The sequence below is a fragment of the Zophobas morio genome, unplaced genomic scaffold (assembly GCF_036711695.1).
Source record: "Zophobas morio isolate AGI-343-1 ecotype UQ-CSIRO unplaced genomic scaffold, CSIRO_AGI_Zmor_V1 ptg000024l, whole genome shotgun sequence".
Taxonomy (NCBI): domain Eukaryota; kingdom Metazoa; phylum Arthropoda; class Insecta; order Coleoptera; family Tenebrionidae; genus Zophobas; species Zophobas morio.
Window position 1 is genome coordinate 13,916,107 of NW_026972129.1, and position 15,134 is coordinate 13,931,240.

A 15,134-nucleotide genomic window follows, 5' to 3' on the forward strand; every position below is an offset into this window, starting at 1 on the left:
TTTTAATGAAAAATAACAGCTTGTTTTATTAATAATAATAATGCACGATTAATGACTACTGGTTGTTATAAAACGTGGATTTCAGTCGCCATCGTTATTAAAAATCAGAAGCCGAAGGTATTCATGGATTAGGTGCGACCAGTGTTGCCAATTTTACTTTTATAAAATTACGTTTTTTTCGTAATCTATATCATAAAGAATACCCGATATAAGGTTATTGGAAGCATGGTAAATCGTTAATCAAAATTTGTCCGTCATCTTACAATTTTCTTCAAATTTATTAGGGTTTCTGAGAAAACAACAGAGTTAAAATTTTATTTTAACCGCTGATGCTTGTAATCTGAACGTACGTGCGTAATAGTCGATTTCTTTCGAAGTACCTATAATAAAGCACAATATAGTAGAGACTGCGGGAGTGTTAATTATGCTACTGGTTTTTACTTTATGGAGGTTATTACAAAAAAAAAAAATGCAAAATAAAATTTTATATTATTTTTTGAAGAATTTGTCGGACTATACTTCAAGTACGAGGAAAGTTCTGTCGAAATAATCTTCGACCAATTTTTTTCTATTGTTTCTTTAATAATTGCCGCCTCCAATTATGTTTACGATCGTACCTCCGGTTTAGCTGGACGTTGGTGGGTTTTCCCACATCTGGGACCCTCACAGGGTGTGGGCCAAGAGGGATGAAAGCACCGAAGAAAGACCAGTTCTGACTTGCATTTACTTGTTTTCGCATATCGAAAAACCCTGTTTCGTTTACGCTTTTTATTTCGTGTCACTGTGTGTGCTGTTGATCCACTTCGTCGCTTGTTTTATTATGTCGTCGCTATCAGCATTTCCCCATACTTATATTGGTAGCACACCACAGGTGAGTCGTCATTCATTTGAGGCATTTTTATCGCACCGTTCCATTTTTGCGAATATAAAATTTGGTCCTTCGAGCCGGATATATTCCGCAAAACAATTCAGAATCTCAAATCCGTCAATTTACGCCTATTTAATATTTTCTATTGCAAATACGCAGCTCTGAAGCTGGCATTAGAAAAGCTGAAACGTGTTCGCATTCTATGTAGCGTCGACAGAGTTTGTGTACTATTTATTAATTTACTCATTTATGTGAGAAACAGGACATGTTTCATTGTGCTTAAGCTAAGGAAATATTGTAATAAGATCTAACCTGCGAATGGCTCCTTTCACGTTTTTTCGACATTTCATGACCCGTGAAGTATGAAAAAATAATACCTCCGTTACCGCCCATCTGTCGTCTGTGTAGATTTTTATTAAACGGACAAACTCCGAAACTACGGACCAATTTTATCTGTATGTTGGAAATATCGTGAAACTGGTAAAACGCCAACCAAAATTTGTTTAATCATCCCAACCAACATTTTAATGGTAATTTTCCATGATAAATGCTATTTAAATTTGCTCCTATACTTGTGGTTTATGAATCCGCCTTGATTTTTTTTTACTCGTGGGATGCAGTTTTTTGCAAAAGAATCCAAATTGTGTAACAACATTTTATATCTAATAAAAAAAAAAAACGCAATGGGTCGTTCGTATAGCTCAGTTGGCTAGAGTGCTATGGTATTAACATCAAAATCGTGAGTCCGAGCCCGAGGCGACATTATTTTGTCTAACACCCTGATTAATATTACATATGTACCTGTATATATACACATATACAATTATTTAGTTTAACTATTTCATAAAAATAATAGATATCTAATTGCGTTTGTATTCGATATTTTTACCCAATTAACATTTTGGACTGCCCTGTGTGAATATCCCTGAGACGCAGGAAAATTGAAAATGGGAAGGTTTCTGTAATAAAACAGCATACATACATAAAAGGCACCGCGTTGCAGGATTCTTGAACCTGACCTTTTACACCGCAAGTGTTCTGCCGCTAAATCGGCTTGCGAGAACAATAAAATCTTTCAATAAATTATAGTCGAGCCGTGATGGTGTCAGCATAAAGAATAAGGTCTCGTAAACGCATAAATCGAACTAGTATATCTTCACAGCATAAAAATAGTAAATGGAAATATTTATTTCACATACAACATATGACTAAGACTATAAATATGATAATTAAAATAACAGTAAAAGATTTTCTATCATCATTTCACCCGGAAATTTGCATTTTTCCAATGCAACTGCTATGTGTTTGCCTGTAAATTATGACAATTTAAATGTGTGCATTATCAGTGATAAGCAGAAGTGCAATATTGACAATATTTATAGGAATACCTACACTTCAGTGCGATCCCTGTTTATGCCGAACGCTCAACTAATCTGTAACAGGAATAGCGTACTAAATAAATTTCAGCGTATTTTAGTAAAATAAACCTCTCAGAAAAACGGTCTACTTTCCTATTATCAGTTAACAACCCGTAACTAAATTTAAACGAAGCTTTGTAAACGTTATGACTTGCTCCTACAAAGCGACCACACACCTCCAGATCCCTTTCTATGTGTCTGTTCAATTAGCCATGGACGACCCGGAAGTCCAGGAAACCGTGGAATCAATCCTCGGCAAAGGGGCTAAAGTGGTTGACTGCGAAAAGAAGTCCTCCATCAAGGAAGAAGAAGTGCTATACATCAATGGAATGCCGGTCACTCTCGAGGGCCGAGATGGCCTGGCCATAAAACAGGCCTTAATTACCGGCCAAGTGCCCCCGTGCGACCTCCTCAATACTCTCCTGATCAAAACCGGAATCCTGAAAGCTCCCGTCAAATTGGATACCTCATTGAGCGTCAAGTCGACGACTGTGACAAAGGAAGAGGTCACCGTTTCGAGGGACGGAAAGGTCGTGGACGAGCGAAGTCGAGAGACCAAAGAGCAGAACTTCTACACGAGTGCAATCACGGAACTGTACGAACCCGTCAAAATCATTCCGACGGCGGAGCTGGTGAACGGCAAATACAGCAGCCGAAAGTTCAACGAAAACGGGAAGCACAGGGAAAACGGGAAGTATCCGGACAACAATGGGTACGAAACGGGCAGCGAAGGGAAGTTCGAATCGAGTTCGAGTGCTTCGAGTTATGAGTCGGACGGATCGGGGTATAAGCAGCAAACCTGTCTGAGCAAAGACTCGGGACATTTGAGTAATTCCACTTCGACAAATAAAGTCGACTTCACTCCCAGTTCGGCGGATTCTTTCAGCTCGCTGGACGAGACGGATTTTTTGAGCGATCAATTCAGGAAGTGTTCGCCGTTCAATGGTAGTAACGGTTATCGCAAGGATTTTACCGTAAGTAGACATTTTTTCAGAAGATAATGGCGACCGATAATGCGGCAGCATCTCGTTTTGCGGACTGCAGTGGATGTCGTCTTATGTAATTAACAGAGAATCAGTCGAACTTTGTAACTTGAGTCTTCAATTCATTGAAAAATTGTTATTTTCTTTAATCAAGTTTTCGTAGTGACAAAGTATCGGGCGAACAACATAATTTGTAATCGAATCATCCTTGGAAAGGATTTAGCATGTCGGTGATTAAACCACACTAATAAATGTCAAAAAATTGAGGACACTTTTAATAAAATATGGTGAAAATTATGCCCATTATTATATTGTAATCATAAATAACTCCATCGATCACATGCCCCAGTATCTCTACATTATTGTTTGTCACTAATTTCTTCTGTTAATCTCCAACCTTAATTCCTCCAAATTGTTCACAAGTGTTCGATAAATAGTGATCCTTAAGTAGGGCAAGAAAAAAGTCTGCAGGAGGAAGAAAACAAGATATCTCTCTCGGTTGCCAAAAAATTCCTGTAACATATATATTGTGGTCCCAGCCGAACGCGTTGTAGCCCCGTCATGTTGAAAATAATTTACTTCCATTTCATCGTTGTGAAATTATAGAAGATTTCTTCCTGATATCTAGCAGCTTCAGGTTACGTTCGAATAACCCATTTATAGTTCTATGAAATTTTGCGAGACTTGTTCTTCGATTTCTTAAAAAAAATATTGCTTGTAAAAATTCGATGAAAGCACCACTACCACCGTAATAAACCGATGATTCCATAATTAATACCAAAACCTTCAAATTTACACACTAAATTCACATCAAGGTTGGCATCGACATTAGTTATTAAAATTCAACGTTATCTTATGAAAAAATGTACAATTGTGTGCAAAGTAATTGACCAAAGTTATGTTTCCAAGTTGTAATAAAAAACAACTGAATTTCGCTTAAAAAGTTTTGCAGGAAAGATTGTTTCGAAAAGTCAATTTAATAAAAAATTGAGGTGACATAATTACGGAACATCCTCCATATAAGTTCACCTTTTAAATATTCATTGCGTATCGTTATTTAATGTCCAATAAAACAACTGTTTAATTGAAATTCAGATTTGCACCTTTTAATATTAATATTCTGTTAAAATTTACGTTTATATCAGCTTCTTTTGGAAAATTCGGGTTCAAAATTTTGAAAAAATTGTACTGGTTGTATCATTCTAAAATGTAAATTTTAACCTGAGCTTATGCTTTCTTGAAAAGAAGAGCACCTTTGTTGTAGATTTTTAAAAATATTTCTATATGCGCTCTTCGATCTCATTAATTGTTGTTATTATTATTAGAGATCGAAAAAAATCGCAAAGATCAAAGTTGTACGGCTCTTCAGGCACAGTCTAACTTAAAAATATTTTCAACTATATACAGCCTGATTCAAAAATGGCGTACTAATTTCGAGAAAAATAAAAAAATTCTTACGTCTATTTGACGTTCACCTGCAAAAATAAAATATCGATTTAGAGAAATAGACTTAAAAAGGTGAAAAATTAGCAACTGGTGTCAGGTTTATTCTGAACAATTGTTATGTTTTCTGTGATATTGTAAAATGAAGAAAACTAAATTAAAAATATTAAAATATGGTCAAATGTCTAAAAGAAAAATTAAACGTTGAAGTCTTGTGTCTTCCACATTGGCCGGAAGGTTTTAAATAATATTTTGTTTGCTCAATAAACAGTCCTTAACAACGTGTCACAAAGTTAGTGTACCATTTTTGAAACATCAGTAGATGTTTTATTTTTAGAGCCCAGAGTACAATTTAATTTTAGAACAGCCGATATATTTCTACTTCCTGAACGCAAACTGAGAAAGTATTGTAAATAGGGTCCATCCGAGGGTCCTCCAATGAATCACTGCTATCAGATTTTCTCGACGTTTCATGACCCTTACAATACGTTTCAGTCTGTCTGTCCTGTACTCTTGCGCTTGTGGTTTATGAGTCCACACAATTTATATGTATATATATTTGAACTTGCAAAATCAAATACTCTGAAATATTGCATACATTTTAAGATTTTCGGAAGCATATTAAATAGTTAATCAAAAAAATTCTTTTTCCCCATAATAACGTCATCTTACAATTTTGCCCAATAAATGTTACCTACATTTTATAAAATAACGTACTCCTATATGTGTAACTTATGAATCTGTGTTGAGTTTTTACTTTAAACATCCAGATTTTTGGAAAAAAAATTGAAGAACAAGATTTTACAATTTTAACTTTTGAAACTGCAAAACCAATAGCTCTGAAATCTTGCAAACGTTTTAAGGTTAACCATGGTAAATCGTTAATCAAGATTCATCCGTTTATGCCCTACCAAAAAGTTGATCTCAAAATTTTTCCGATTAAATCGTATCCAAAATTTGCAAAATGTTATGAATTTATACTTGTGCTTTACCAATGCATTCATATTTTTTAGAATTATTTATTATTTATTGATCAAATCAAAGACAGTTTACCCCATTTTCTCCAAACTTTGAGTATAGAGTACTATTATTTTTAGTATTGCACTGCACCAATTTAAATTGATATAGTGTGTCCTTGCTAAAATGTTGATGATGTCATCATAGACTTTTGTTATGGGAAAATTCACTTGAAACATACGTAAAAATTTTTAAAATGTGGATGCTACTTTGCCAAGTTGGTGTTTAATTTTTTTACTATGCAAAAATTTGCAAAAAAATGGCAATGGGTTTATTTGTAACTCTTATTTTTTCAATATTTTGTGAACAAGTAAATGTGATGTACTTTATTGTTGTCTCAATATCCAGTGTTTAAAAAACCTTAAAAATATTGTAATTTTTTTAAATAATTATCTCTGATTTTTTCTATACAGGGTGTTATTGAAAGGTACGTACAACAAAATGGACAGTTTTTCGCGAAGTCTAAGAAGTCTGAAGAACTTATTTTGTGTTATCAAAATTATAAGGGGAAAATTAACCCTTATCCAACCTTTTTAGACGCTACTGATGGATAAATACGTAAAATTAATTTATTTTAGTAAATCCTAGCAACTGTAACAATAAAACTTTTGTCAAGACTAAATGTTGCTATAGAAACGAAAGATGATCTTTTTATCAGAGGCGTACAACGAATTTGGACATAAATTTTAATAATTTTTATCTCTAAAAGGAGAACACTTTTACCTGAACATTTTTTAACTTTTAGCACCCATACTTCGAGACCAATTGCCGATTTTATTTTGTACGTACCTTTCAATAACAGGCTGTATAATACCTTGTATATTATTACTGCATCTTACTCCGTTTTTATTTTTTGTCAAAATATTCATATATCTTTAAAACTGAAAAATTGAAAAAAATTATAAGCAAAATAAAAACACAGTAAAATGTTCTTCCTGTGGGAAACACCCGAAAAATGACTATTTGAAAATTATAGCGTTTTAGATTATTCTAACAGTCAATATTAAGACTCAGTTTGGCACCACAACACATATTTTAAAACAAAATTTAAAAAGATAACCTAACCCTACAGTGATTTTTTTGTGAACTTCGGCATCGTTAAAAAGTCTCAAGGAAATTTGAATAACTTGACAACGTCGCATTTGGAGTTTCAAAAATTAAATACAGTTAATTAGAGGTTAAAAAGGGCCTCCCAGGATATGTAAACATTGGCTGTCCCATTAAAAAAAAAATAGGTTTGATATCTTTAAAACAGAATACTCTGTATACTTGAACCTAATTCTACAGTGTGTCCCCAGATTGAGTTGACAAGAGAGAAGAAAAATTATTTGTGATTTTCTAAAAAAATGACAAAGGAATAATAATTGCTTCGCTAATTCAACTAAAACTACAGAAGTATAAATTTAAAAATTTAACTAACCAATAAAAATTAAGTTTTCTTAAAATATACTTAATTATCTGGTTAAATTTCATTTATTTAAAAAATCTGCGGAATTTAAAAGATTTTCCAAGTGAAGTACTTGTCTTACGAGAAGTCAAAATTTTTATTCCTTTGATTTTTTCGCCAAAATAACGTGAAATTTTTGTCGTTAAGCACATTTTTCAGTTTTTTATACACAAAAATTTCCAAAACAGTGTCACCTTAGTGTTATAAATTTATAACGAGATTCAAATTTGTTAAAAAAAATGTACTTCCGCACTCAGAAAATTTACTTTTCTTATTTATATCCACCTAAAGAAGCACATAACTCTTTAAAATTAGATGTGGTTCATAATTTTACGATTATACAGTTGTTATTTTTCAAAATGTTTGAACAGGTGGGCGCAAATACTAATGAACTTTCGCTTTGAAGAAATAGAGTTTATGTACTAGTATCCAGTTGAAGTCTTCGAGTTTGGATTTTAAATCACACATTTTTATGAATTTTAAAAGATGTCCTCCAGTAAAATGAAAGTTGAAAACAAACTTTGGAAAGTTAGAAAGTTTTCAATTTTACATCTCTTAATCCTAAAGAAAGCATTATGAAAAAATGAAATTATTATTGTTGAAAAAGAGTAGTTTACCATACTATTGACTAACTTTTATCAAAAGCCCACATAAAATGTGGAAATCGATTAATCCCATTAATTAGCAAAATACTCTTTGCCGTAACCACTTTCAACACTGGAATTTCCTACAATACTCATCGACGCTCACAGTAGCAAAACGGAATACATGTAGAGAATTTTCCAGCTGTTCGCCTTTCCAGAATTAAGTCGGTAGTGATCGCTTTATTTACATTACTTTCGCAAGGTCGTCATTACACTTAAAATCTTCCGTTTATACAATAAAATTTTATATCATAAACACTGACACCTCCCGGCGGAATATAGTTGTGAAATCCAAAACATTCTTCCACATATGTTTATTTTGAATTCGCATCATTTTTGTGACAAGTTGCGGTTGTTCTCGTTATTTGTTTGCCAAACCGCCCACAAGTCGACAGCAGTAATAATACTCATGTTTTATTTTTAGCCTACGATATTTGGAACTGTAGCTTCCGACCTCACACCAAAAGACTGTTCGAATCGAAGGGTAAGTTTTCTTTTATTTTCTCTTTGACGTTTCGTTTAGGTTTAGAAATTAACCACAACACCACTTGAATGCCTTCTTTGATTAATTTAATTACTCAGCTTGGTTAATTCCAGACAGCTTAATTTTTCAAGAGGGAATGTAGGTCAGTTTTAACGATCTTCTGCTGCAGTTGTTTGATTAATTAACGCTAGCGTACGGATGACATTTCAAGACACGAAAGACATAAAGTTGAGAAGAGCGATAGTGCTGATACTGAAAACCGAGAATAAAACTTATTTCATCATTCCAATCCATTTATGCCCACGTAAAAAAGCTTTATTTATTTAACATCACGTGTCACGTGAGAAACAAAATTTACAACATACCTACACACAGTTCGAGTGGCATCGGAATCGCATGAATCGATTTCAAACAAACTTTGTATACATTGCGCATTGTATGGGAATGCAACAATGGTGTTTTTGTTGTTTTTACTTTCCAGTGCATCTCGGAAAGACAATAGGTGAACATTTTTTATACACCGGAATTAGATTAATTTTGTGTCCGTCTTAATTCACGTTCTTTGCGACAAATCAGACAGTAGAAGCAATTTCGCGTCAAATTTTTCATTTCAATAAACTGGCCGTCTTCCAAGTCTGAAACCGATGAACACATGACAAACAATTTTTTTTTTGGGTGGGTGTTCATTCTTTGGTAAATTTTCTGCTTTCCCATTTGTAATGTCGGATTTTGTTTTTTTAAGTCCAGTGTAGTCTATAACTCTTCGCTGAAAATATATTTATTCAGCACTGTTTAACCGAAAGAACAGAAAAATAATTTGATCAATAATAGTTACATTTATTTTTTTAAGTCTGTTCAAAGAGCGTAATTTACGAGGAGAACAAAAGGGAACTAGAATTTGAATAGATTAATATTTATTGTTTACGCTGAACTGAAATGTATTTTAGTTTTTGTTTTCTCTAAAAGCTTACGATTTAAATTCAGTAAAAATAAGAAAATGTTTTGATAAATTCATGTTTACCCATTTTATGAGTAAATTATGTAAAGATAAAAAAAATCTTTTGCTTTATTATCCATAACAAATTTTGTGTGATGTTAAGAATAAATTCTGATCGATAAAACGTCGTCACTTTACTCAGAAACCAAAGCGTACCATTATTGTGTATTATTTTTTTTTTTTTCTCAGGAACGAGTAATGCTGTAATTACAACTAACGTCAAAACTACTGAAATACGAAATTTGTGTTAAACTTCCAATCCAGTGATATAAATACGCATTTGTGTTATAGAATTGTATCTGTTTATTATAATTTGCCAAATCTAAATCAGGTATAAAGTAGAGCAAACGATAAGCTTAATCGGTACTTTGTTGTTTTTATTGACACAAAATACTCCACAACTCTCTTTCATGCGTACCGAACGTCGTTTTAATTTTTGACAACTTCGCATTAAACGCCACAGTTCTGCCACACGTGTTAGTATGAGATCAGTGTGATCACTAAAAGGGATTTCTATGGAATAACTTTAAAATTTGTTTAAAATTAAGTGTAGGTTTAGCATAATTTTGATAATAAAATGAATAGAATAAAAAGAAGTATATTAATGCAATAATTAATTAATAGAAGGAATGCTTTCTAACTTTTAGTGTTGTTCAACCTAAAGGTCGATTTATAAATTTGTCGCTTACTTTGCTGTTGTAAGATAAACACGCAGCGAAGGTATGCGTCGTTTATATCATCCGTTGACCTAGCCCTTGACAATTTGACGTTGGGTTTTCAACCAACCAAATTGCGGTGTGTGTAGCGCTACCAACTTGAAGGAAAATCCCCTGAAGTAGGGGGAACATTTTTCTGGTTGGCAGCACTAATTCCACGAAAATCAAATTTTGATAGAGATAATGAGAGGTCCACTAATATTAACCATTTAATCACCTGTTCACTGAAACCCTCATATTTTAAATAGCCGCCATCATTTTCTACACTGTAGCTTTCTGTCAGTACTCACGGATTGTTAATGACAGTTCTCGACGTTTAAATCAAGATTGATTTTATTATTCGTCTCAAAAACAGATTAGTTATTATAACTACAAGGGCTTACATTTTTTTTTTAATGTGTAGTCTTCTTTTCACAACAAGAAAGGTAAAACATGTTTAAAATGGTAAATTTTTGTACGAAAGTATCGCCGCTCGGTGTGACAACGAATGAAAAATTCATCACAATTGAGCTTGGGATGGATATGAGTGGGGCTTAATTTTTGGCTTGTTTTTTTCTTAATATACATAGAATTCTTTGAACAACACGATACTCAAAAACATGTTTTTTAGTTCTTGTAGAGAAATAAGGATTTTGCAATTAAGCTGCTGTTCTTGGCTCACGACAAATAAAAAAATCATCAGGGTGGGCAAGGTTTATGTGTTGCCTTTTTTTTTAATGTGCACACATAGCCATCTTTTCTAACAAGAAACTTAAAACATGGTTAAAGTGGTTTTTGCAAGGCAATATGTATGGATTTTGCAATTATGGGGCGAAGTCTATTGCAAAATCGATATTTTCTTATACAAATTTTCCATTTTAAACATGTTTTAAGTTTCCTGTTGTGAAAAGAAGTCTACACATATTGAAACAAAATGGCAAAATGTAAGCCCGCTGTGAACCAAGGGGACGGAGCTTAACTGCAAAATACTTATTTCTTTACAAGAAATTAAAAACATGTTTTGGAGTATCGTGTTGTACAAAGAATCCTATGTATAATAAAAAAAAGGCAAAATATAAACCCCACCCACCCGCCCCATCTCAATTGTGATGATTTTTTTTTATTCTTAGAAACTTAAAACACGTTTAAAATGGTAAATTTTTGTATGGAAATATGGATTTTGCAATTAGGCTCCGCCCCTCGGTCTGACAACGTATGAAAAATTCATCACATTTGAGCTTGAGATGGATATGGGTGGGGCTTAATTTTTCGTTTGTTTTTTATATAATATACATATGTAGTATTTTTTTAATAACACGATACTGAAAAAAATGTCTGACATGGTAGAGAATTTCTTGTAGAAAAATAATAAGATTTTTGCATTTAAATTCCGCTTCTTGGGCTCTCGACAATAAAAAAAAATCGTCACAATTGGGACAGGGCGGGCGGGCGGGGCTGATATTTTGCCTTTTTTCTTAATGTACGTAGTCGTCTTTTCAGAACAAGAAACTTAAAACATGTTTAAAATGGTAAATTCTTGTAGATAAATATGGATGTTGCAATGAAGCCCCGCCCCTCGATCTGACAAGGAATGAAAAATTCATCACAATTGAAATTGAGATCGGGGCGGGTATGGGTGGGGCCTAATCTTTGGCTTTATTTTTTTCTTAATATACATGATATTCTTTGAACAACACGATACTCAAAAACATGTTTTTAATTTCTCGTGGAGAAATAAAGATTTTGCAATTAAGCTCCGTCTCCTTGGCTCACGACGAATAAAAAAAATCATTATAATTGAGACAGGGTGGGTGGGCGGGGTTACATTTTGTCTTCTTATCTAAGTACGTGTAGAGTTATTTCGACAACAAGAAACTTAAAACATGTCTAAAATGGTAAATTTTTGTAGTAATCCTCCACTTTTCTTCTACAACCACTTTAAATACGCCAGAAGTTGAACATGAAAGTTACTATAAACAGCAAGGTGGCAACGGAGTTTATAAATGACAATTTTCAGCTTTAAAAGCAACGTCAGCGGGAACTTCAACGTCATCAGTAAGTTTATAAATCCCACTGCTAACGTCATCAAAAAATGATTTCTGCAGAGGACATAATTTTGGAAATTGTACGACTGAGACGCCACTTGGAAGCTGCCAGCATTTCTTTCCAAAAAGCGGTTCAGTGGACTACATCGGAGCTTTTCAAATTCATCGTAAAATGGGGTTATTCTGAGTCGGTTCCGAGTCTAGCGCTGTGTCTAAGATTTTTTTAACTATTTGTTTCGATAACTTCATGTGAAAGAAGTTTTCAAAATTAAAATTGATAAAATCGTGCTTAAGGTCCACAATGAGCTAAGCGCGACTAAACAATCTTTCCATTTTATCATTTGAAAAAGATAGGATTGTAAATTTTGATAACGTCATAGAATATTTTGCCAAAGTAAAGATTTTTGTGAACCGTTGTACTTCTAAAAAAAATTCAAGAAAATTGGAATAAGGTGGTCACGTCGCATCAGAATTGAAAAATAAATTGTAGTTTGTAGTTATAAAGCCTAATCTGAGATCAAGAGAATATGGTCTGTGACATTTTTTTATTATTTTCAGTCATTGTTTAGATATCAAAGGATCCATGCTTTGTGACACCTTGTATGTAAAATTTATTTATTTTAGAAACATTGCAGATTATTAATTAAATTGAAGTAACAAGAAACATTCACCCTATATGTCAGTGATTGCTCGCACCAACTACCCCCTTTCATTTTATTTATAAATATAACTGTTGAAATTTGGAACACCTGTATACCTATCACTCACTGTAGAATATTAGGGTGTTATAAACATTCTCTCTCTGCAATAGACGATAAAAAGAGTATTTTGGAAAAATGTTAACCAACATTGTTTTCTCATAAAGTTTCTTAAAATATATACGACGGTAAGAAATATTCGAAGTCAAGTTTGGATTTTGTGCAGCGCTTACACCAATGACGGTGATGTTTAGATCACTTTATAAAGTCCAGAACTCAGAGCAGACGTTTTTTAGATTCTTAGAAACTTCGTTATTAAAGCAAGATACTATTTCAGAATGAACAACGTAAACAATTCTATTTTTCTAGTTACATTTAAAAAAATTTTAAGGTTGAAATTTCTTCTTTTTTGCTATTATGCAACAATTATGGTTATATCTATAAATTTTAGGCATTATTTGTTGGAAAAACTGTAAACAAATAACCCTGTCAGTTAAGTTAATGGCTCAATGTCAATAAAAAAAAGTGAGGGCGTGACCATGATGGACTGGCTGGGCAGAGTGACAATGGATCGGACTAGTTGCGAAATCGTAGGAAACGTCATTTGTTTTTGTAATATATAAGTGGAAACGTTGATTTAGTAGTTTTTGACACCCCTTTTTTAAGATTTGACAATATTTTTCAAACCGTTCCTAACTAGATTTATTTAAACGAAAAATTTTAAACCGCAGATTTTTTGTAAGTAGTTTTATTTTTAACCTACCTAATGCATGAATCTTTTATTTTTTAAGACGATAACCAATAGCCACGCTTATATCCTTAAGTAAATTAGATAAACCTTGTTGTCAAATAGATTTTATCAATTTTTTGTAAACATAAAATATTCATAACGTTGTTTATTATAAAGGGAAGTCGTAATTAAATATTACCATGGGGAACAGAAATGTGAACAAAACATTTCATTACTGTGATAATAGGCGTCATTTTGTTGGTGAACATGGCAATAGAAGCGAACTTTAAGATCATATCTCCACCAAAATGACGGGAGCCATTTTTTTAAGTATTTTTCTCGTACATAACGACATACATGTACCATTGCGTGTGTTCGCGACATTCCGGACAGCCTGTATATGGTATCGTATTCCTGTAAAGTGCGTGAAGTCTGTTTTTTAAAATTAATCATTATTTAGCAAAAAACATGGCGTCACTTAGATCTAGTGGTGTACATATGGGTTTATTATCTCCATGTGCGTCATGTCGAGGTAAAAAAGTCGTAACCTTGATAAGAACGTGCCCAACATACGAGAGTTTGGTTCAAATGTCGTCACTTTTTACATTTTTAACGAGAAAAATTGGAATTTTATTATTCTTGGAATAATTTTTACTAAGTAATAGATAAATTATACGTGTTTTATGAGTTCGTTGAGCCTTTAACTTTACTAAATATATACTAATAATACGGAAAAGTATTCATAACTCCAGTAGTTTTATTTCGATTCAAAATTTAAGATGAGAGAAAAATCTTAAATGAAACTTAATATTTAAAGATGTGTTCTTAATGCAACGCAAAATTCATATTTTCTTCTGCTGAGTGGTTTTTAAGGTAAATCAGTGTCATCAGGAAAAGCGATAACGAAAGCGATTTACGCATTTTTAATCTAATAGTCCAAAGTCTTTTTGAATCACGTTCTCGAACCACATACATGTTGTTTCAAAAATCGATAAATGTTTCAATTAATTTGTCGCTAGTCAACAAATTTAAGTTGATTATAATAAATTAATGGCACTAATTCATTAGCTTTCATTGTTAAGGTGTTCAAAATGAGCTCATTTAATTTCCATTCACTAGGAGAATCTCGATTTAAATTCTGTGAAAACTGCCGGTTATCTGTTTATACTCCCAAATGATTCTTTACGTCAATTTTTCCAAAGATTCTAGTTCCGTTGTGTAAACCATTGTCTTATTGGCCATTGTACAGGACCTCTTCTCCCAGTCCACAGCTCTGGAAATTGATTATCTAAAAACTGCCGCACAAAAGCTGCATGATCCGGGGATGCTCCAGCTTGTTGAAGTATCACTTCGTTTTCTAACAAATTTGAATATTGTTGAAGGACTTCAGTAATACGGATAAATCTGGTTTCCAGCATACCTAGATAATTGTTGGCGCTGTTCCTCTTTAAACAGTGGCCCTATAATATGATCAAAATTCTGTCCCAAACACTGAGCATGAAATGAGTATCAGTGCCACTCCAATTCTGCAGTGACGACAACCAACTTCAATCAGATTGATGGAAAACTTTAATTCTGTGCGGATGAAATGAATGAAACACGTTTAGACGAGATACGATATTTGTGAAATCTTGGTAACAGACTGCGTGAGGACAATGCGACCCA

The 15,134-nt window shown here is 33.2% G+C and overlaps 1 protein-coding gene across 3 annotated transcripts in view; it reads left to right on the plus strand.

The window, feature by feature from the left end:
* The window catches only part of LOC135135480 (ras-GEF domain-containing family member 1B-like), a 180,954-nt gene that overhangs the window by 157,771 nt on the left and 8,049 nt on the right, over window positions 1-15,134 (plus strand). For 2 of the 3 annotated variants that reach the window (XM_064064546.1, XM_064064544.1), the window contains one exon: window positions 8,245-8,304. In XM_064064546.1, coding sequence (XP_063920616.1) covers window positions 8,245-8,304 — 60 coding nt within the window. Of the gene's footprint in view, window positions 1-2,496; window positions 3,261-8,244; window positions 8,305-15,134 lie in introns of all 3 variants that reach the window. The other variant, XM_064064545.1, reaches the window with a different exon arrangement.